Source organism: Tympanuchus pallidicinctus, unplaced genomic scaffold (genome assembly GCF_026119805.1).
Source record: "Tympanuchus pallidicinctus isolate F22 unplaced genomic scaffold, pur_lepc_1.0 scaffold7, whole genome shotgun sequence".
In the NCBI taxonomy this organism is placed as follows: domain Eukaryota; kingdom Metazoa; phylum Chordata; class Aves; order Galliformes; family Phasianidae; genus Tympanuchus; species Tympanuchus pallidicinctus.
The window spans coordinates 8,103,902-8,127,447 of NW_026294791.1; the positions used below are offsets into that span (position 1 = coordinate 8,103,902).

The window sequence follows — 23,546 nt, forward strand, 5'->3', positions numbered from 1 at the left end:
AGGAAGGAGGCAGCAGCACAACAAGGTGGCCACCACAACCTCAGCCCAGGAGGGGGGGGCAGCAGCACAAGATGGCGGCCACCTCCACCTCAGGTTACCACTGTGGGGCCTTTCTGCCACAACTGGGGACACAGACGCTCATTCACACTTAAGCAAGATTGCAAGTTGGGTGACCCAGCCACCTCCACGATACCCCTTCCCTGCTGGCCTCGAGAAGAGGTGCCTCGCACCTCACCCGCACACCAGCTGCCCACTCCCCACAGGAGGAAATGGCCTCACGGCAAATGGCGCTTCGCGCATGCGCGCTTCCCCCCCCCCGTCCGCCCAGCGGGCAGGCTGTCCGGAGGCGCGGCGCCACTCCCGCCGCGGGACGCCGACGGCCGCCATGGAGGTGAAGGTGGCGGGGTGCGTGGTGGCTCGGGGTGCCGCTCCTCACATCGCTGAGGGGAGGTGTGGGAGGGAAAGGCTGAGGCAGGAGCCAGCGGGTCCGGCTGCGAGCAGGGTGCTGAGTACTGAACATCTTACTATAATGTAAGGTATCGCTGCCGTGACCTTGTGAAGTGATTGCGAGGGAATAACGCCAGCAGCAGCAGTGACAGCCGGCTCCTGGCTTCAGGACATGTGTGACAGCCAAGCATCAGCCCGTACCCCTAACAGCGCTGGTGCTGGTTTGTAAAGTGTTGAATTTGTTTGAAAGTAAACCACCAATTAGATGGCTGCTTTGTTTTTTCTTCTCTTCTCTTACGAGCTGACTGCTTCTAAAGACCTTTTTTCTTTCATACAGATGAACACTGCACAATTCGCTCGGAAAGCCTGGCACCTGTTCTGGTAACTTTGAAGGTGTACTTGTTGGCTTTCATCCGCACAGAGCTGCTCCCTATGCCTCCCAGATGCTGGATGGAAGCGGGGCAGAACACAGCTGTGGAGCTGAGCCCCTTCCACTGCACTCCTGAAGGTAACTGTGGGTGGTATTGGCAGCTTTCCTGGGAAGGTGGGGGTGTTGAGCACCCGAGAGCCCCTTGAAGTTGGAATTGCCAATGGTAACACTATTTCATGGTATGAATGCTGCTTAAGTTCTCTGTAAAGCTTACATGCACACACAAGAACTATGAGGAATTTCTTTTTTACTTTCCTGTACCTTTCCTGGTAACAAGGTATTAAAACATACAGCTTTTTGTGTGTGTTACATCAAACGTGAAGATTCACTGCAGTTCAGTGGCTGTTAATTTTAGGTGAAAGAAGAGAGGATGACAGGAAGAAAAATCACTCTTGTTTCAGGTTTTAAAAACACTTTGTGGTAAGTGAATCCCTCCAAAAAAGGCTTTTGTAGTATGGGAGTGTGTTGCGTAGCCTTTTTCCCAGTGAGAGATGTCCTTATCTGATGGTTTGTGGGGTGTTGAGTATGAGCAGGAAATCCTTATCTTGTGTGTGTTCAAAATGAAATGTTGTCTTCTAAGAAGTTATTTTCTTTGGTTTACACTTAAAAACGGACACAGGAGCTCGCTGTGTGGGGTTAGAGGAGCTAATTGGTGATGCAGAGGCAGACTGCTGAGAGTTCTTGATGCCATCAGATGTTACAGAGGGGAAGCAGCTTGCTGTTTCATAAGTGGTCCTTGGGACTTACTTGTCCTGCACAGCTCCTTAATTTAAAACAGCTCTAGGGGGTAGAGAAGCTTGGAGTAGTTGAGTCAAAGTACTGTTACAAGGACTTTTCTCATTTAAAATACGTATGATCTGGAATTTAAAGTAATTTTGCAGCTCAGGTCTTACTGCACTGTGATAGAAACTCTTAAATATGAGTTGTCTGGCAATAGTCAGTAGCATTAAATACCTTATTTGGCTGTCGAGCTCTATGTGGAAGGAAGGAAGATGGTTTTTAGTGCCCTAACGAGTATGTATGCCACGCTGTCCCAGACAACACTTACTGTTCATGAATATTTGCTAGTCTGACGGAATATTACATCCTATTTCATCCTGTTATCCACTTGGTTGCCACATAGGCAAGTTGTCCTAGAACAAGAAACCGGGGTGACTGTAGTACGTTTTTGAGCCAACTTCAGTTTCTTTTGTTATCCTTCCTTGTCAACTCGTTTTATGGTCATCATGCTTGTCTTCTTTGCCTTTGGATCTTTCCGGTGGGAATGATAAGTTCTCTTTCTTTGACTCTGAGTGATAACCAGTGCTTTTAAAATAATGCAGATGTATTCACATAGACTGATCTCAGCAGAAGTCCTCTTGTCTATAGCATGTCTGCTAAAACATACTGTTCTCTCCCTACAGGAGAGGGAAAAGTGCGCTCTCCATTCTGTTAAGGTTCTCCCTGCTTCCCCAGTAATGGTGAAGCAATAAATTGGGTAGGAGGAATCTATTTGAAGTATGTTTGTGTTATCCTGCAAAGTGAGATCCATCCATTGCTGGAGGGTTTGATTCAGGACCTCAGAAACCCCATCCTTAGTTTGCAAGGGAGGTGCCTAACTCCTTGTATGGTGTCGGACTGCAACTTGCAGAAGATGAGGTCTTCTAAAAGTGAGACTGAAGGGTATCACAGAGAGAAGCAGGGAGACAAAATTTGCTGTAACATCTGCTATATGGCAACTTTGATAGCTAAGGATGAACAACAAACTGCCATACAGATGAATGACCATGCCATGTCAGCTGAAATGATGGGAACATTGTAAACAGTGCTATAGTTTGCATTCTGTGTTTATAGATGATGAAGTCTTCAATGCAAAACTGTGCCTGACCGTGCTTTCCTGTGAAGCCCAGTGCACCAGGTTCTTGCAGTCCTTTGAGACTCTGGATGCTACCCTCATGTATATAGCAATACTTATGTGATTTTTGAATGTAAATGTGATGTGTTCCTTTTCAGTTACTGAACAACTCAGCTCAAGCAAGACACAGTGTTGAAGCAGGTGGTAGTACTTGGACTCTGCTTAAACTGCTTCCTCCCATTGAATTCAAATACATAAACAAGGTATCTGCTTCTTAATAGAAGAAGGCCATCTGTATTGTGTTTTCCAAGTGCTTCCTGGATATGTGTATGCTTGTTTTTTAAATATGCTTTTTCTTCCTTTGGGAAAGCAGATAAGAATAAGAAGGGAGTTACTTTTGGATAGTGGATTGTGGCATGTTTGTATATGGAGTGTTAGGAAGCAAAATGAAAGGTAATGGATGCGGTGTTGATTTTTCCTTCTTCAGCTGTCATTATTTGAGAGTCTTCTATATAATAAGTGCTTTTATTCATTCTTTTGGAAATACTTATAGAGGCAACAATTGCAAAAGGAGAAGGCTGTATTACTTTCCCACACAAGGCTGTGAATAATGTGTATGTTAAATATTACCTCAGCACTGAATTATGGTGATAATAACATGCAAGCCTTCAATACCACTGCAGTTAAGACAAAAACTTGCACACTTTTTTTTTTTTATTATTATTCTTGCTGTATGGATTTTGCTGGGTTGTGTTGTCCTGTGACCAGTAATCCTAACCTATCTGGAAAAGAAAGGCAGATCAGAGTTTGAATGGTGCCCTGTTTCTTCAGCTTTTGTCAGCTCAATCCATCAGCACCTTGCTGGAGAGCAGTATGACTCTGCTGTGATTGAGAGGGATGTAAGAAGTGCTCTAAGCACCAAATCCTGTTCTGCACCAGCCTCCCTGCGCTCAACCAGGGTGGACAAGTTGGTTTGGTGGAAACAGGAGTTCAGCATTGTGAGCCGTGTTGTAAAATGACCTTTAAAAGGCAGTGTTTAATGTTCCTCTTGGACCTGATGCATCTCCGAGCCTTTTTTCTCCAGGGCAGTTCTTTTTTCTTTTTTTTTTCCATGCAGTCTTTTCACTGTCATCGAAATCGTTTATGTGCAGTCATAGAAACACATTGCTTTGAAAACTTGAGGAATTCTAAGGTGTTTGCTTAGGAGTTAGAAGGAAGTTTCTTGTCATTCCAATTGTTAATTAAGATTAGGTCTAGTTTCCTTCTGCCGACGAGAATGAAGCTATTACCTATCAAGGAAAGGCTGTATTGACAGAGAAGTGAACTGTACACTGATGTGAAATAGCAAACCAGAAGGGTAAAAAAAAATAATCTAATAAAGCAAACATTGAATGTCTGTCTGGTAGGACGTTAGGTCTAGACTATGGGTTGGAAATGTCAGTTTTCATAATTTGATTTCTGTGAAGATAACTGGTGAACTTTCTGGTTTTAAGGAAGCAGTTATCTGTAATTTAGGAATTGAGTCAGACCAAAAGGAATTGAAATAATGCAGTGAGGCTTTAAACAGCAGGCTGTAAATATCATAGCCAACTGGTAGAGTGAGGGAGATGATCATGAGGAAATATGTCAGCTGTGCTAATGTGAAGGGTTTATCTCCTGTTGTTTTTGCATAGTTTTTAATCCGTTATAAGCTCCAAATCCACGTAATATTTGAACTAAGATACCTTAGGTATGACTTTTTGAATTGGGAGTGAGCCACCTCCTTCAAAAAGTCCAGCTGTGACTCTGAGCAGCTTCATGTGTGTTGTTTTAATCCCAACTCCGAGTAACTTTTCACGTAAGCTGAAGTCAGTGGGAGCTGGGACTGGCTGTCAAAGGCTGCCCTTATCTTTATTTTAAAAGCTGAACCTATCCAAGTGTCAGTCTGAGTTAAAAATGAACTGTTTCTTCAGAAGCAGGTAAGATGCATGCCCGTGTCTTTCTCATTGTATTTCAGAACTCAGAAGTGTCTTCCAGTGTGATGATTTCTTAGTGTATTCTGCTAAAGACTTGAAAATGAGGATTTGCTGCTCTCTTGAATAGATGATTGTGGCTTTGAGTGATGCGTTTTCAAGTGCTGCCTAAGACATTAGAGGGTTTTCTAAGTAACATTTGTCTATTTGAGACAGCAGGCGAGTTCTAAGTGACACTCATAATAGCTGTTACTGACAGATACTGACAAGAAAAGTAGTTTTTTCTTTCTTTCTCCTGTTTTGGTAGATAGTTGTGTAGTATTTTCTGCCTCAGAACCTCCCTGTTTTAAGAGTACTTTAGAGACAGGGGGAGTATAAAAACAGTTACAAAGTTTAAAAAAAACTTCTATTCAAAAAGGTACTCTGTTAAAGGAGAATTACCTGAGAACTTAATGGTTTTAGAACTTTTCAGTCACTGTTATAATCATACTGTTTCTAGGAATCTGGTTTTTTTTTTCCCTCTAATATAAGACCTGACTTCATATTATACTGGCTGTATAATGTCTTAGCAGTTCTTCTGCCTTGAAGACTTTGAGCACTGATTTAACTGGCAGAGCCAGGCTGGCAAGTAGGACTGAAGTGTTGGAGAAGTGCTCATGTGAGTGGGTTGTGGAATCATTTAACCTTTCTGGAAATAGGGTAGCTGTCTGAAGTGGCCCCTGGTAAAGCACTGCTTTGGATTAGGCCTTCCTTAAAAACCAGAGGATGTTTTTTATTTTTCTGCCATATTATCTTGCATCAGTGAATTGTTACCTCTGCGTAAGCTCTTGTAGTATTTGCAACTTTTAATGCAAGAGGTAAGATCTCGTGCTCATTTTGGAGCATAGGTTATCCACCAATCTGTGGTTCAGAAGGAGTCTATTGAATCTAATGAATCTATTAGAAATGTTTTGCTGGCCTGTTGTCAGCATAAACTGACCTAGATTCCTCCTCTGACCTGTGGACTTCTGTGGTTGCTGCTTTTCACTGCTGCATTTGAGACTTCCCATTCTTCACCCTTCTGTTGTCCGGGGAGCTCATTTTCTTAAGCTGACTTGAAAATGTCTTAAACAGTAGCATAACTGAAAGTACAGCACCTGTATGAGGGTTAAAAATCCTGTCCATCTTTAGCCTTCCAGCCTCCCTTCTGTGTTTCAGGGCACGTGTTATGTTGAAGGTAGCTCATGGTGGCTTTTAGTGAGGTTATTCCTGTGCTTTCCCTTTGTGTGCTGTGAGAGGAGGAGTCACAACAGATGCATAATCATTTTTTTTAATCAAACCTCCCCAGAACTGTTAATCAGCACCCAGCCTGTCTTTTTTAGGTTTCCTCTGTTTCTATGGGAGAGGCTTCAGCCTGCGGTAAGGAAGCAGAGATACTTGCATATAACTGAAGGGCATGAACACAAGTATGTGCATTTTCTCCTGAAGTAAACCACTGTGTGTTAAAAGCACCTTTATATTCTGTCACACAGAGATGGTCAGCAGTCAGCCTCTTGCCATAGCAGACAGTGGGAAAAGGAAAAAAAAGAAAAGGACCAGAGCCACAGATCACGTCCCTGGGAAATTTGAAGGTTGGTGGTAATTTCTGAGCTTCTACTTGTAATGGTTCATTTTCTCTTACAATTTTCATAGCTAAACATTGCTTTTTGGCCAACATTAAAAAGTCAGCATTTCTGTATTTCTTTAACTCTAATCTTTCAGTCTTCCGTCACTTTTTATTTCTTGTGGTTTTGAAATTGATGTGTTTTCTGTTTATACTTGATTTTTTTTTTAAATAGAATCAGTGTTTTGACTGCTAGATGTGAGCAAAAATGCCAAGGCACTATCACCAAAATACAGTTCAGTGGGACAAAACTGGCTAATACAAAACTTCTTTGGGAGGAAGTAGCATTGTAAGGTAGATTACAAGCGATGATGATAGCAGTCTTCTGGGCTTAAGCATTAAAATTTCATTTATACTTGAGATACTACATCTGCAAGTGGATTCCACGTGGTAGGCATTTTCTGATCAAGGAGGGAAGTGTTTTCCAGTTGAAAAAAAATCAATTCTGGCTTGTAAATGAAGACAGGGAAGGTGTGTTAGATCCTAGCAGTCACTGAGGTAAAATGGTGCTTGTGTGAACAAACTTGTAATTTTACTGCTGAGATGAAATCATCTTTAAATTTGCTCGGAACGTGAGGAGGAAAAAAGGTGAATAATGAGGCATAATTAATCCTGGCACATCTACTTTAATACTTCATAAATCTGTTTTTTGTGATCATTACCAAAGGACATTTTCTCTCTTATGTCATTTGAGAGATGCTCATCAGATAAATAGCTTGTCTCAGTGTTATTCACAAATGCTTTGGCTTATATTTCCCATTTGCTGGATTTCTTTGGCAGATTTGTACAAGCTGACTGCTGAGCTTCTTGGTGAGGGAGCTTATGCCAAAGTTCAGGGTGCTGTCAGCCTCCAAACTGGGAAAGAATATGCAGTAAAAGTAAGTATAGAATAGAAGCAGTATCACTACCACCTGTAACATGTTTTCCACCTCCTGCTATCTAAGTTAAAACACGAATAGAGTGTGTAATAGCAAAAGCTTTTAGGAAATTCTTAATGCATGAAATGAGTTTAACTGTTGATAGGTCTGTCATTCTAAATATCTTGCCTCTAGAATGAACTGTGATATCAGCCACTGGTAAAATTCACAGACCTTAAATGGTGTTGTTAATGGTTAGGTCTAGGGCTTGCTTTTGTATCATGTCCTGATTTAATTGCAATCCTACATATATGTGTATATATATATACATCCTACAATCCTACATATATCCCTATCTATCTATCTATCTATCTGTCTGTCTGTCTATCTATCTATCATTTACCTTTTCTTGTGTTAGAAGTGGCCAAGTCGTTATCTAGCATGATGGCCTGTGAATCTGGATGTAAAACCGGGGACCTGGCACTGCATATTGGTGGTGCTGGTACTTGCAGGAACATTGTGAGCTTTCAGTTCATGTTGCAGTCGTTCAGTCTCCACTCCTGTGGAAAGCCTTTGTCCTCTTTTGGTCTGAGGGATGTGTGAAGGAAGGTGACTTCTGATGGCACTGCAGGACTTTGAGATTATGTGTATGCTTGCTTTACTACATTAGGTCTTGCTATTGGGTCTCTGTGACATTTGTGCCGGGAGCCAATGTCTCATTCTGTGGTTAGTTTAGTACTTTTTAATTAAATGCACATAATGATGAGTCTGTTCTTTCTGTCTATTTCATGTCTGATGTGACTCAAATCTATTTTTGTTAGAACTCAAAAGGATCTCCTTTTCTGCAGAACTAAAATGATGCAAGAAAAGCCTTGTGGTAACTGATCAGTAACTGTGGTAACAGGCAGTTTTAGTTCCTTTCTTCTCTTCCTGTCCTCATTTCTCCTGTCCTTTGAATGCTTTCCAGACTCTGCTGACACTGTAAATAGACACGTGACAAATTAAACAGGCAGAAAAATGTGGAGTATCTCTCTCTGGTGGTCATATATGAGATTGAAGTTCTAGATCAGTTATCCAAATCCAGAGGCACGGGCGCAGTTCCTGCAATGATCTTTTGAATGTGAGTTCTATCTCTTCCCACAGATCATTGAAAAAAATGCTGGCCACAGTCGAAGTCGGGTTTTCCGTGAAATAGAAACACTGTATCAGTGTCAGGGTAATAAGTAAGTATAGAGTCTCTTGTTTGTTTAAAGTATCTTGAGTCTTTTTTCAAATTGAAGCCTCTCTCTTTTGTATTGTATTGTATTTTGGTTCGGAATTTTGCAGTAGTCTCCTTAAAACCAGTTGGAATTTAGACTTGATCTGTTCAAAATAAGATTTTCCTCCTATCTGGGAAATTTAGAGAAATGTTTACAAATTAAGTTGCATAATTCAGTCATCATCCAGGTCTTCAGTAATGCGTGGCTTTTGTCTAAATAAGGAATTAACATGTTGACACTTTCCCTTGTGATTTCATCACTGGCAAAAGCTGGCTTAGTAACAGCTGCTGTTGAATGCAACAGTCTTACCCTTTCTTAATGCATGCTTTTTCTTCTTTGTGTCAGTCCTCCTGCTTGCAGTTCTTAAATAAGCCAAAAGCTAATTTAGCTTTCATTTGGATGATTGTGCTGACTTCATATAGCCACAGGATGAAGCAACTTCAGAGCTGCTGCTCATGTCTGAAAAGGAAGGAGAGCTTGTGCTGCCAATGACAGCATGCTCTGTGATGAGTGTAAGCAGTTTCTGAGACTACTTCTTTAGATATCTCTGTTAAAGTGTTGCTGTATGATATATAGTGCAGCTGCTTTCTGTGCTACAGTTGTGTGGGTCACATTAAAGCCTATTTTTAAACAAATTTTAAGTGCAACTGTTAAAGATAGTCTAAGCTTGTTTATCAAACGCTTGGGTTTAAGTTGTGCTGTAGAGAAGCAGGTAAATCTTTGTTCTCTGTGTTGTTGAAAGCATATGATAATCCAGCATGTAACTGATTTAAAAAAAAATGCAGTTCTTACAGCCACATTCATCATTCAGATTTTGTGTTCCCTCTAAGTTTTGAAAAACTCTTACATGAACTTAAATGTTGGACATTTTGAAGGCAGCTTGAGGTGTTTGTGTTGCACTGTGCAAAGACTGTCCACTAATAAGCCAAAATTGGTTTTAAAGTGGCAAGTAATGTACTGGACTTAATGTCATGTTGATCGTTGCCTGTCTCCTGTGAGCCCTGTGTGTTTTGCTCTGTGATTTCTGCAGAGAAGGAATGCCAATGTAATTATTTTTTGCTCTTGCCTTCAGCACAAATGCACTCTTCCAACTTATTAAATATAGCCTATTATCAGTTATCTTCCTGTCAACTGAGCAATAGCAGAAGTCTTTCACAATTCTGTCCTATGAACATTTTGGGTTTTGGCCTCCTGTTTCCCCTGCTTAAATTTCAATATGACTTGGAAATTGATTTTAATGCGATAGGCAACCAAAACAATTTCCTTAATTAGCACTTTCATTTTTGGTTACTTCTGGCACTTCCTAATTATCCATAACAAGACATTCATTGCTCTGTTTACACTGTCTGCTTCACTCTTATAGTTACCCTTGTTGTTATTGTTTTTTTTAAAGGAACATTTTGGAATTAATAGAGTTTTTTGAAGATGACACAAGATACTACCTTGTCTTTGAGAAGCTGCGAGGAGGTACTGTACAGCAACTGTGCCTTTGCTTGTTGAGTCAGCTGGGTCCTGTTTGTCTCAGTGTTTCAAAAGAAAGTGAAGAGCTTATTTTAAATGCCTGACAATTTGAAGACAAAGAGGCAGCAGAGGGAGACAGTATGTTGAGTATTGTGCATGACTGTGGTATAGCATCTAGATATACTGGTAATGTTTTCCTTCAGTGTAGGATTGATGCTGTTTACTTGAAACTCGTGCAGTGGCTATTAGAAAAAAGACATTTTACTTTTGCCTCTCTTTGCTCCAGTAGTAAAAGCGTCTGCTTGCAGCTGTTTGAGAGCCACTAAAGTGAGCATTTGTGGTCACTGGTCACCAGGGGAATGAAGCTACATCCAAGCATTCAAGTGCACACGAAGTCTGTGTTGTGCAGTTTCTCCTGTTTGTTTGTGTAGTGCATAATTACAGTATCCATTAACTGCATGGCATGAAAAAACATGAGTTAAAAGTATGACGTGTCATTCGAAGAACAGCTGAGTTTTTGAAGGTTTGTGCTCCTGTCTGTATAACACCATCTGCTGTCACTGACCTGGAGGACAGTAGCAAACCACATTAGCAAGAAATGCAGATTATTTTAGTATAGATGCAGAACTCAATTTCTTAAGGACACTGCTTTTCACTGAGAAAGAGCTTTTATTCACTTTCCCTTAAAATTACTGTATCATCTCGTTATTGTTGCCTAGGTTTCTCTTCTTCACTGCACAGACTTCTCTGGCAAATTAGCTGTAGCAGGGCTAGATTGGAATAAGCCTGCATTTGTCCCTTTTCCAATCTTTGCGTCCTTCTGCTCGTTAATTCTCTTTCTTCATTGAATGTGAGGCTGTGTGTGTCAGTGTTCCTGCACTGCTGCTGAGTGGGTAATAGTGCTGCACTTTCTCCACTATCTTACCTACTGTTTTTCCAGCACTTAACTTAAGCTTTTCTCTTTGAAAGATGTCAGTATTTGAAACTTTTATTATGTGGGTTTGAATGATTATCAAAGAATATTGGATATCAAGGGGTTGGGCCAACTTCTGATGGGCTGCAAATTCCAGTGTTGGTGTAAACAGCACAGCTGGCTCATGAATCTTACTCTGGATCCAATCTCAAAGGTGCACTGCTAACTACAGTATTGGGTCATAGCATGGGCTTTCCATTTTTGCCTTCCTGTAGCACAGAGAGTTTGGAAGGTCAGCCGTACTCAGAAGGGTGATCTGAAATAAATCTGCTGAGTGAAGTGAGCACTTAATGTGGCTCAGACCTGCTTCCTGAAAAATCTGCAGGCTTTTCCGTAAAGATGGAGGCATTTTTGGGAACTGTTTTTACTTTGTAAATGTGTAAAGAGCCACTCTGCCAGGAAAATCCCTTGAACTCTGTGCCCTTAAAAAATCTATGGTAAGCTCAGAAGTGGCGTTATCAGCAGGGGAAACCTTGTGTCTTTGAGAACTGATATCTGATCCAAAGTGGCCTTCTTCCAGCCATCTGAAATAGTACTTTAAAGCATCTCTGAAGAGTCTTTTTGTTCATCCTTCTTTTAACTGTCTCTACCAGTGAACTTCATTATTTTTCTGTCTGAACCCTTAATGTGGCAGCAGTACTGATCGTCTAAGAGTAAGGCGTCCTACAAGAGAGGAGTGGAGGTGTCCTTCTACCTCTGGAACTTAGGAATAAAATTGAATTCACCTGATATATAGGATATATGCAGTATTTGGAGCTAATCACAAATGTCACAGTTACTTAACTTCTCTGCCTAATTGCTGTAAAAAGCATACATCTCTGAGTTAAAAAATTATATATATATTAAAAAATGCGAGTAGTAAGGCTGTTTAATGGGGTTGGATCTCCGTGGATTATGTTTAATTACTTTTTAAAGGCTTTTTTAATGTTTTGAGAAGATGACAGGATTCACTTTAAGAAAAGGAAATAAACTTCCCTTTATGCTTTGTTAAAGAGATACCAGTGGTGCTCTGACTGCCAGTCACCAATCCCTTGGTATATTCATATTTGAGAGGCCTTTTGTCAGATTTCACACCCCTAGCTCAGCGTGTGAGCCTTATCTTGATGTCAGTAGGAACAGTGTATTTAAAGTATGTATTGTCATTTTGATAATATTGAGATTTAATTTAAAAAAAAAAAAAGTGTTTACTTGATTTTCAGAGGAAGATTTCAGCTGTCAGATTACACAAAAGAGGAGAGTTAGTTCCAGGATGCCCTGCTGTGACCTGCAGATTGGTGGATTTTGCTGAAGTCCTACATTCATATAAACTGATGTTTGAGTTTTCCTAGAACTAACTTTTCTAAATAAATTCTCTCTGACTCTGTTCTCACTGCAGTCAGTTTTCCCTCTGTTGCAGACCAGTATTAGCTATTGCACTTTTATCCATGTATTGACAGAGCGTTTTCTTGGCTCAGGCAGCATTTGCACTGAGATTTTCTATCTGTTAATTCTTACAGGCTCAATCCTGGCCCATATCCAAAAGAGGAAGCATTTCAATGAACGAGAAGCTAGCAAAGTGGTGAGAGATATCGCCTCAGCTCTGAATTTTCTTCATACAAAAGGTAAAAGAGGTTTCTCTCCATCTTCACTGCTTGATATTGTGCCTTTAGGATGTGAAGCACATTTTATCTGTAAATAGTCAGCCTTAACTTGGATAGCATTTCCAGCCATACCAGATGACTTATGTTATCTTCCTCTATAACAATCGTTTCATAATGTGGTTGCTTTAGTGATCAGCTGTGTTAAGATGGTATAGCCTTTTGAAAAACAGAAGTTAAATCAGCAGCTGAGGAGAATTAACACTGAGATTGAATCCATTTGCTTGTTTGCATTACCTAAGCCACTATGCAGAGGTTACTCAAAAGGAAGCTGATTTCTTTTTAATTTCTCCCTCTTTCAGGTCTGCAGAGATGCTTTTTTTGTATTTACCCTGAGTTTCTGCTAGTTGCAAGACCTCCATATTAGCTATTGATCTCTACATTCAAGTCCCCGCTGTTGAGGGAGGGACTGACGAGTGAACCATAGCTTTTCTTTGGAGGTGCCCTCATTTCATTAGGAATGTGGTTAGATTTAAAAGCATTTCTGTTTGTGTGAAAAGTTCTTCTACTTTAAAATGCTTTCCTCCTGCTGTTTTCTACTTAAAAGTCCTCTGGTTTCATTGCAAAACATCTATGTGTGTTATGGTCAACTCAGAGCTGTGTGTTCCAGTGGAATGTGGTAGATGACTATAAAACCTTATCCTTGTCCACATTATCTGGTTCTGCCTAGATTAAGCATCTTTACTTAATGTTTGCTTTCATTGTATTGCAGTAACTACCTTTGAAGTGAATGGCATTTAATTGAAGGCTATGTTTGTTTATTTTGACAAGGTTTCCTTTCCATTCACTTTGCTTTTCTTGTTAGCCACCTTTTACAGCTGATCTGTAGGTTTGTTTCCTATCTAAATTCTTGAGTAAAATAAAATAGGTTCATTTGTAGGCTTTACTTCTAAGTCACAGGACTGCCTGTGCTTGAAGAGTTGAAATCACAGTATTTAGACCTCATGAGGTTGAACCTATCAAAAGAGTGACAATGCAGAAAGAGTAAATAAAGCAAAAACCAAGGAATATTGATCTTGCTCAATGTTGTGACTGTGATCAAAAGTTAATTCCAGTATGTGGGAAAGAGCTTAATTTGGGTTAAGATTTTTGGTAATATTCATAGCCTGGCTATGCAGTGACTGAGTTTTGAATCTGCTGAGGATGTTGTCTTTGAATACCTGTGTTCAGACTTGGCATTACGGAGTGAATAATAAACAGGAAACTTAGGCCAGACATGTGGAGAGACACACATTCATCATGTTAACAGCAGAAAGTCTAGGAATACTGCTCAAGCAAATTTAATATCTACTCAGCTAATATCTTTCAGTAGTTCTCTTAGAGTGCTTAGCCTTGATTCCCCGTTGCCCAAACAAAAGGGATGTGATTCATTAGAATGGTGCTAAAGCATCCATATACTTTCTTTCCTGCTGTTTGCTGTGAATTGGTACAGTGGGGATGTCTCACAGAATCAGCTACAGCAGCATCCTGCTTCATTTTATTGTTCTCTTTATGGTTCTTCTGTGTCACATTAAAATAATTAGTAAGTACCATACAGGATACTGAAGTAAACAGGAAATGCAAGCAGTTTTATCACACAACAGTGGAGTGCTACAGCTAGATAGTTATTCAGATTTTTTTTTTTTTTTTTTTGAGAAGAACTAGTTCTTTTGCTAGTAGTAGTTTAAAACTCAGCTGGATGATAATGCTGCCTTACACCCACTTGGGGTATGTGTGCTTTATTGCTAATAATCCACTGGAGGAGTGTTTAAAGGCAGTTGTTTTCTTTTCTCAGTGCTGCTGCAAAATAAAACATTATATAACCAGACATTTGAATTCAAACTGTAATACAAAACAAGGCTGTTAGGTTTCATCTTGCAAGCAGACCCAACTGCTGGGAGTTCTGTCAGCCTTGCTGTAAACGTCAACATGGGCTGACTTGATGGATGTTTGTCACGTTTCCCCTCTTCCATGCACAAGCAATGGAAGCTGCTCTGATTCCTTTGGGTCACTGCTATGCTACGAGTGTTAGATTTTAAGTCACATCTTGTGGTTTGTGCTGGAGAAAAGAGATTAGAACCTTGGCTAGAAGTTGGTGGCATATATTCTATCTCATAATATAGAGTAGTAGCAAATGTGCTTAAAGTGCTTTTAAACAAGACCAGAGTGCTGCTAACAGCCAAGTTGTTCATTGGATTTTTATTTTTGCTACTTGTTTTCTGCCTTCCTGTTATAGTTGATCATATTAAATTGAGGACTTCCAGCAAATATATGTTTAGGCAATCGAGGAACTGTTTTGATCATACAGAACTGTCTTTGCAACAGGTACTTTGTGTTTCCCAGGGTGGCCTACTCTGGTAGCAATTGAGTGAATGGTTCTCCTGAAGACTTTTTTTCTACCTCTGGCACAAAAGCCTTGATATTTTCTTTTGCTTCAGCAGTGAATACGTAGTTGTACATGACATTAAAGGGGCTATGTTTTCATCTGGAAGCTCAGTGTTTTCTTCTAAGGAGTGTCTCAGGTAGTGTCTATGCTGAAAGGAATTCTGCAAGCTGTTGAATGATTTCTCTGGAAAGACCTTCCTGTAGAAGGCACCAAAGTCTTTTGGCTAGGTCGTGTACACAAGTACATTTTCCTACAGCCCTGTCATCTCAATAAGCTGTTTTTAATTAGCTAATTTTAGGGTTAGCCAAAGTGTCCCAGTGTTAGCAGGTTCTTGTTTCCTTGATTGACTCCTATATGCTTTTAAAGATGATAAAGGCATAGCATGATGCAACAGTGACTTTTTACAAATAAGCACTGCAACTTAGTTAATTGCAGTGTCATTACGGGCTGTGTGTGTGTAAACTCAGGCCTAGAATATATCCTAGACCACCTTCTAAGAAAAAGAAATACAGAGAAATAAAACAGGAGAGTGTCTTTTCTAATGAGCATTTGTATTCTTATTTAGGAATTGCTCACCGGGACCTGAAGCCTGAAAACATCCTGTGTGAATCTCCAGAAAAGGTGCTGCTCTGTTCTTTTTTTTAAAAAAAATACACTTTATAATGTTAAACTTCATTTCCTAAGTCAGTGCTCACATTCAGTCTGTTCCTTTCATGAAAATTTCCAAATCTGTTGGTGAACTTCAACAGAATTCCAGTGAAGCCTGGAAGAGTCTCAGTTCTTCTGTGAGCTGTAAAAATGTAAGCGTCTGTCCAGCTGATAAAAAGCCACCTGATTTTTGACAGGACGTGGCAACTAGAACTTAGCATCTAATCTATTCTGAGATAATACCCAGATGGACAAATAATGTTTGCAGTCCAGCTGGTCGTGTTATGTTTATTTCCCAAGCTGCTCCACTGTGTACTGGCACTTGCCCAGTAAATAGAGAAGTAATGTGACAGGGTCAGATGCTGGGGATGTGGGACCAGCTGAGGGAGGTTGCTCACCAGCCCACTGACTGATGCTCACCAACCCTCCCAAGCAGTGGAAGAGAGTGAGATGAACTCCTTCTGTATGATGTCAAATGATATGGAATATCTCTTTGTCCAGTTCAAGTCAGCTGTCCTAATTCTGTTTCCTCCCAACTCCTTGTGCCCTTCACTCTGAATGGCCTTTGCTTTATACAACACTGTTTAGCAGAAACTATAAACATCTGTGTGTTATCAGTATTGTTTTCCTCCTAGAACCAAACACAGCATAATACCAGACTTTGAAGGAAAATCCATCCCAGCTGAAACTAAGACAGTCTCAGTCTTCTGAATCTGAGTATTTTTATCTTTGGTTTTAGGTCTCTCCAGTAAAAATATGTGACTTTGATCTTGGTAGTGGGGTGAAGCTGAACAGTGCATGTACTCCCATAACTACTCCAGAGTTAACAACACCGGTAAGAGATGGACTGTGGCTTTGTGCTTTTCCCTTTACCACAAAACTGGTTTTCACATCTCCAGAGTATGGCTTCCAAAGGGCTTACTGCAACAACACTGAGTGGTGGATATTTCATTTAAAGCAGGTGTATGTGTGGTAAGTACTGTCTTGGTTTCCCAGTCATAGAACGAGTAAACAAAAGAGCAGCTCACTATGTTAATTCTCCTGTGGGCCAGAATGCATCACACTGATCCTGTTTATATCTTACCACCCCAAAGATAAAGATTTTCATGGTTTGTTTTTATGGGACTGAGTTTGAACTCAATTTTGTCTACATTTCTACAAACTTGGCTTTTGTAGCTAAGATCCATGAGCTAGAGGGAATGCAACCCTGCAAGCAGTTGCTTCATGACAGATAAACTTGTAAAGCTACAGAGCTGTTCTTATGGCATTACTGTGGAAAAAATAACCTGTCAGATTGTTGCAGGAGTTTGTTTTCTAAAAATCATTTTCCATGATATACTTTTTACTTTCTGAAAAGCCCCAAATGGATATGTAAGATTTAAAAGTGTGAAATATGAATAAGTAGATCCTCTGAATAAAATCATAGATTAATATGGAGCAGTTTATAATTCTGCCAAAGAACAGTAGAATCCTGTTTGCTTTCTGTGGGGCTTAACAAAGTGAGACTTGCAGTAAAATCTAACAGCAAGTTTTAGCAGTCCCTGATGCACAGTTCTGCTTCTAGACCAAGGCATATATTGTAAAGAGAGGAAAATGTTTAATTAAAAAAAAACCACCAAGAGCACCACCAAAATAAATATTAGGCTCAAGCCTCACTTCAAAATCTCATTTAAATTTGATTTCCTAGTGTGGGTCAGCAGAATACATGGCACCTGAAGTAGTTGAAGTCTTCACAGAGGAGGCCACGTTCTACGATAAACGGTGTGATCTTTGGAGCCTAGGAGTGATCCTGTACATCATGCTCAGTGGTTACCCTCCTTTTGTGGGCAACTGTGGCACAGACTGTGGCTGGGACAGAGGAGAAGTCTGCAGAATTTGCCAGGTGAACTTGCATGTACTGGGCATACATAAGACACTGAACTTTGCCCTGTGAATGTAGGGTGTAAGGCTGGACAGAGTTCTGAGGGGTGGTGTGCATATTAATTACATGGGAAGATAAGCTCTCACTGAGAAGTGAATCTGATAATTAAGACTTGAGTTATGGCAGCCCTTTCTCATGTAATGCTTGGAAAGATACCTCTTTCTTCTCTTGATGAGATCTCAGAGCTTTCTCTTGCCCTTCCTCCACCCTCACTGTATTCTCTAATCCTTGATCTGGTTGACAATAATCACCAGAATTCCTCAGGTGAAAGTTGCGCTCCCCAGGAATTTCTATCCAGAGCCTGAATTTATTCTTTCTGAAAACAGTAGGTTGATTTCACAGTTCCTGGAGAGTGAGAGGTGTTGTCAGCAGCCAGTGTATCACAGCCATCCTAAAACGTTCTGCACTGCTCTGTGGAGCTGCCTGTCATTCTCCATTTGCTCTATAAGGAGACTAGTTGTTTTCAGCTGTCACTCACCCTATGAAGTGAATAAAACTGAGTGGAAAGAATCTCACCTGAGAAGTCATCATCAACAGGTCAACAGGTTATGTTCTAGTTGCTGTTTAAATTAAACATTTTTTCCTTTACCAGAACAAGCTTTTTGAGAGCATTCAGGAAGGCAAATATGAATTTCCTGACAAGGATTGGTCACATATATCCTCTGAGGCCAAAGATCTCATCTCAAAGTTGCTGGTTCGTGATGCTAAAGAACGACTTAGTGCTGCTCAAGTTTTGCAACATTCATGGGTTCAAGGAGTATGTATCTCATTGTATTTTTAAGGGTTATTCTTCTTCCTTAGTTGTAAACAAGCTGTTCCTTCTCTCTAAATATTTAGTAGAAATATTTCATGTTTAGTGCTCATGTCTTGATTAATTACATTATATCCAGTGGTTTTATTCTTCCTGAAGCTCTGTGTGGTAAATATTTAGATGACTCTGTCAAGCTTTAAGTATTTTTTTAATTTGCTTTATGCATTTTAAATAGCTTTCCTGTGGAAACTAGGCTCTGCAGTGCACTTATGGTGGTGCTGCTCTCTAATGCAGTGCTGCAGAATGCTGGTAGGTACTGTTTTAAAAGAACAGCAGTATGCTCTTTTGCTTCAGTTCTTAGTGCAAGAAAGAATAGATGGGCCCTCTGGTGAGCTTCCCAAGCTTTAGTATTATGCCTGCAAATGGTGGTCTCTTTTTATGATGGGAGAGGTGGATTAGAAAATCAGTCAACAGTGATTTGTAAACCTCCAGTGAAGTATTTAATGTACAGTATCCCTTAGTTGTAAATTTGAGAGAGTTACTTGTTGTTTTTTAAAATCATTCTTATGAGTGCTTGATTCCCACCTACTAATACATAACTAACTTTTCTTAACTTCTTCTTGTAGCAGGCTCCTGAAAGGGGACTACCTACTCCTCAAGTACTTCAAAGGTAATCTTTTTTTTCACTTTTTTTTTTTTTTAATATCTATCAGGTTGGCCAGGAATTGTTATTGAAAGAATGGGAGGGGTAGGAGGTGGCAAATGAGTGGGTAAGATCCGTGGTTAATAGTGGATCTACATAAGTATGGCAGCACTAATTTTGTTAAGAGCATCAGAAATGTTAAAGCTGTCATTTTTCTTTATAATCTAATCTTAGTTGTTTGTGGGAAAGGCATTGGAGAGGATTCCTGTGGAGCATGCCTAATCTTTGGCTGGAAATAATCATGGTTTTGGCAGTTTGCTGCCCAGGAGGCAAAAAAAGGCATAAAGCCGTGTGTTACCCAAAGAGACTACATTTTGATGGGTGGATAATCATATGTACAGGCTAGGATCTGACTTCCATTGGAAACGTGGTAATCACAGTAGCAATTTAACCATGAGCAGGACAAGCTTTGTATAAAGCGATTTGATGGCAGATTCTGCATGCTGTAGGGCCTGAGTCACACATCTGTTTCTGTTTCCATGTCTGCCACTGGCAATTCCAGGTTCTTCCAATCCTCAGAACTGCAATTCCTGAACCCAGATGTGCAATTCTAGTGGGATTGCAGTTCTCTGAAGAGAAACAGTATTGTCCCGCATGCCTCTGCTTTCTTAACATATAGAAACTGAAGCACGGTGTTGCAGGTGGCTTCCTGGGTTTCATGGCAGACAGAGGACTAAAACTGTGTCTGTTTCTGAAATCTCAAAGCATTTTTATTATGCACTGTTTGTTGTCCCAGCAAGGAGAGATGCAAATATTACCTGGTCTTTTTGCCTCCTGTGTCAATGTTTCGACAGGAGAAAGAAAACTGCTTGGAAATGCATTATTCTGCTGTTAGGGTAAACAGCCAAAACTGCCTCTTTGCATGCGTTCTAACTGCCTTCTCCTTTTCCCTTGAAAGGAACAGCAGCACCAAAGACCTGACGCTTTTTGCAGCTGAGGCTATCGCCCTTCACCGCCAGTTGTCTCAGCACGAGAACGAGCTCAGCGCAGAGCAGGAGAGTGTTGCCCGTGCCGTGTGCTCCATGAAGCTTTCTCCTCCGTCCAAATCCCGGCTTGCCAAGCGCAGAGCAATGACGCATGCCACCAAAAACAGTGACTTTCAGCCGGTCCCCCATAAAGCCTTTTAAACTTCTTTCCTGCTACAGATCGGCAAGATCAGCCTGTTTTATTATGTGGATTTTCTGTACTGATGAAAGCTTCTCTGCTTCTTACTCTCTGAATAGAAGCTTGGTCTTGGGATGTGCTTCTTAACTTCAAGGGGGTAGCTTTTATGTTTTGAATGTTTTTGCCTGTCAGATTTGGTGCATTAAGATAATTTAACTGATGTTTTTAAACTATAGAAGATGGTTTTGCTGCTGTATTATCTGAGGTGATACATCACAAAGCTTTCATGTTTTCTTCTTGGAAGAGCACATTTTAAAATTCAAGCTTGAAAACATTGGAAAAAAATACTTTCTTGCTTTGCCTGGCAGAGCATAAAGTTTACATATCTCTTTGCTCTCTTTGATGGCAAATCTTGCAAGGTGCTGCTGCTACTGTCAGCAGCAGGGACTGTTTTCAACCAACAGTGCCCATCTCTCTTTTTGTAGACTCAGGAAACAGAGGTGATGACTGGGGGTGGATCTTTGTCTCCACTGCCTTCCCTGGGCGTAAATGTTTTGTGGACAATATTGTAGAGGTGTAAGAAGGTCACAAGCTTGCAGAGATGATGAGTACTGTGTTGCTTTTTTTTTTTAATTATCCTTGTGGATTGTTTGTGTGTCAGCATGTGAGACAAAATCTGGAAGTGTTATTTCTTTTCCTGACACCTTGTTCTCAACCACGTTGTACTGCATATTTTACCAGTTCTTTTTGTCCATTGTCCCCTTCTCTTACAGTGATGCTCTTAAGTCTGATAACCACATTATTCCATATCATTATGCTTAGTATCTGCTTTGTTTTGTATATTAACGCTACTGTCCGTTACACCTTTCTTTCATGAAACTCTTGTTCTTCCAAATCCATTGGTGAGCATTACCTGCAGTTCTTAATGGACAGGCTTGAGTAAATTTTGGTACATGAATAATTTAGGATTGTAAAATCCAGAGGTACATCTGTTCAAAAACAGTACTGCAGCTGCACTCATGTAGTGATCTCAGGCTGAGGGACTGGATTTCAAGTTCCAGTTTTAGTACTGAGATGCACCAGGGATCAGATGTAATTTGGAAGGATACTGGCTGAAAAGCTGAAGATTTTGAGTGACCAAGTTGAGGTGTCTGTTGAGAAGGATGCAACTGTTGAGCACTTTCTGAAACATAAGCTGTGAAAATCGGGCTGAGATGCCCAACATGAAGCACCTTAACCTTGCCAGCCATTTGTGAAAGCGTTTGCTGGGGCGTTGTGCACAGGCTGAGGAGGGTAGAAGGAGGGTCCCCCAGTGCAGGCATTAAACCCTCCCAAGCAGAATGAGGAGTACAGTAGCTGATCCAACAAGTGCTTGGAATTTGAGTAGTCAAAGCTGAATGTATGTCCTATTAGAGCAGTTTTATACTCTTTTATCAGTGTGCATACAGCTATTTTTATACAACATGCTGTATTTTGTGACTAATATTAAAGTTCTATTTAAAAGGTTTTATACATTGTGACAGTGATTCTGAAATGTATTTTGCTTTGTTTTTATTAAAGCATTTTAAGCTATGGATTTAACACATTTGACAATTGTTCTGTGTGGTTTCTTGCTGATGATTTCCAGCGACTTAAAAAAAAAATAATCAGGAATTACTTACTTCTCTGTGGTTACTCTTGAGTGTAAGCATACCTTTCACTCCTGTGGCTGTATTATTTTATCAGTCTCCAGTGCAGCCAAGCAGGACTTGCACTAAATTGTTAAACTTTGTCTGCTGATTATGACAAGTCCTCCAGCTGGTGGCTCTGAGCCCTGTGAGGCTCTCCTGGTGCTCACAGCTGCCTTGTGGATGCTACCAGCAGCTGTCTCCACGTATGACCTGTGTTAGAGCATCCTTGCTCCCTGCTGATGCATACTTAGAAACTTACCTGTTCAGGGCTTGAAGCTGAGATGTTGGGCTTTTTAATCAAGAGCTAAAATCTGGAGTGCTTCTTCAAGGCAGTAACTTCTGGCAGAGAGGAAGATGAGCAGCTGGCAGCAGTTTATGCCAGAGTTGTGTAAAATTAGGAACTAAGAAAACTGCCCCAAACAAGGAAGAGGCAGTCATTTATGTCAATTGTTCTATTATCAGGTGTAAACTAGCTTCCATTACTTGCAGGGCAATTTCTATGTCTCTGGAGGTTTATGACTAGTCGTGTCTAATTGAGTTTGGATGGGGAAAGCTGTTCTTCCTGAAAGGCAATCAATGTGGGAGATGGAATTCCTGTGTGAGGTTCACCTGCAACAATCAGATCTGCATCAAACAGTGTGGGTTTTGTTTCTTTTCCTATTAAAATCTGAATAGAGCAGGAATCCCAGAACAGATGGCAGGCCCTCTGTTTGTGCTCATTGCTTTCTAAAGGAAATCCTCTTGCCATATCCAGATCAAGAGCTTTAGTTGGAAGTAGGCTTTAAAACCCTCTTTCTTGTTCCTCTCCCCCTTGTAAGAGGAGTAGCGTGAAGCATGGAAGCTCTTGTAGCAGAAAGTGATAGGAGAACAACTGCTTGGTAACACTGATGTTTAACATTTGCCTTAAAATGAAGTCAGATTCAGCTGCTGGTCTAACACTCCCCTCACAGATTCCTCCTTCCTATCTCATCTTTAACTTGCAATTGCAATTGAGAACTGAGTTTTCTGTGGGCTTTGTATTCCCAGAAGGCCCATAGCAATGCCTTTCTGAAGCTGGGAATGGCACTTCTTTGCAGGTACAAGTCACAAATCGGGGTACCAGCGCTCTGTTCTTTTGAAATACTGTTTCACAGATGTCTTTTCTGTTGTCAGCTGAACTTGGTGTGTTCATGTCTCCTACCAACCATGGCTGTGTCTCACTGCTGAATTGCACCCTCTCCTTACCAGGAAGGGCTGAATATCTTGAATATCTGTACTGCTTTATTTCAATTACTGGTTAAAACCAACCAACCAAAGAAAACATAGCAGGCAGCTTATATGGGCTTCCTGGCTTAAGAAAGAAGAGGCTACTTTGTGGTGGGGAAATGGGGCAAACCAGGGAAGAAATGGGTGAGCCAGCTGACAGAGAGGCATATTAGCATGGTTGGGGGGGGGGGAGGGAGGTAATTTTAAGGAAGCAAATGGCAGCCAAACACCACTAGTCTCAAGGTACCCTGTCTTTGTCCTTCTAGGATCTGGTGGTACCAAGTGTCTGGCAGGTATTTTGCTGACCTTCACCTGCAGGATTTCATGAAGCACGTTCAGATTTGTGTTTGCCTGTGTGTTTCAGAAATGTTTCGGTGTTGTTGGTTGTGTGAAAGGAAGCTGCAGTTTTTCAATCTGGTATTTTCTTCTCCTGTCTTCTCCTTCCTCCTGTTTATTGAATCCTTTATCAGAGATGGAAAGATGCTGGGTTTTTTGTGTTTTTTTTTTTCAGGGCTGTGGGTGGGCTGGCTCTCAAGGTAGAGAGCAGCTTGGTTAATTTGCAGAACTAATAATTTTTCTTTGGGCCACTCCACTGGCAGCAACAGGCTTCAAAATGTGGCTTCCATGGAAACATACTGCCATGGAAA

General features: G+C 40.6%; 1 protein-coding gene across 4 annotated transcripts; it reads left to right on the forward strand.

The window, feature by feature from the left end:
* The first annotated feature begins 302 nt into the window (after window positions 1-302).
* On the forward strand, window positions 303-21,569 carry MKNK1 (MAPK interacting serine/threonine kinase 1). Of its 4 annotated transcripts, XM_052666518.1 has the most exons (14): window positions 386-405; window positions 785-955; window positions 2,870-2,974; window positions 6,177-6,273; window positions 7,086-7,183; window positions 8,306-8,385; window positions 9,815-9,888; window positions 12,352-12,456; window positions 15,423-15,478; window positions 16,245-16,340; window positions 17,193-17,387; window positions 18,019-18,183; window positions 18,804-18,847; window positions 19,779-21,569. In XM_052666518.1, the coding sequence occupies exons 4-14, from the start codon at window positions 6,177-6,179 to the stop codon at window positions 20,005-20,007; spliced, it is 1,239 nt and encodes a 412-aa protein (XP_052522478.1). In that variant the 5' UTR covers window positions 386-405; window positions 785-955; window positions 2,870-2,974; the 3' UTR covers window positions 20,008-21,569. The 4 variants fall into 4 exon arrangements, with proteins under 4 accessions (XP_052522479.1, XP_052522478.1, XP_052522477.1 ...); XM_052666519.1 differs by lacking the exon at window positions 2,870-2,974 and having other exon boundaries at window positions 303-391; window positions 6,175-6,273; XM_052666517.1 differs by lacking the exon at window positions 2,870-2,974 and having other exon boundaries at window positions 6,175-6,273.
* The last annotated feature ends 1,977 nt before the right edge of the window (window positions 21,570-23,546 follow it).

Bases quoted from the DNA above. Each gene is read 5' to 3' on its own strand.
- MKNK1 (XM_052666516.1), top strand. From the start codon at position 620: ATGTGTGACAGCCAAGCATCAGCCCGTACCCCTAACAGCGCTGGTGCT. The intron at 18,184-18,803 runs GTATGTATCTCA...TTCTTCTTGTAG, and splicing joins AACATTCATGGGTTCAAGGA to CAGGCTCCTGAAAGGGGACT. The intron at 18,848-19,778 runs GTAATCTTTTTT...TTCCCTTGAAAG, and splicing joins ACTCCTCAAGTACTTCAAAG to GAACAGCAGCACCAAAGACC.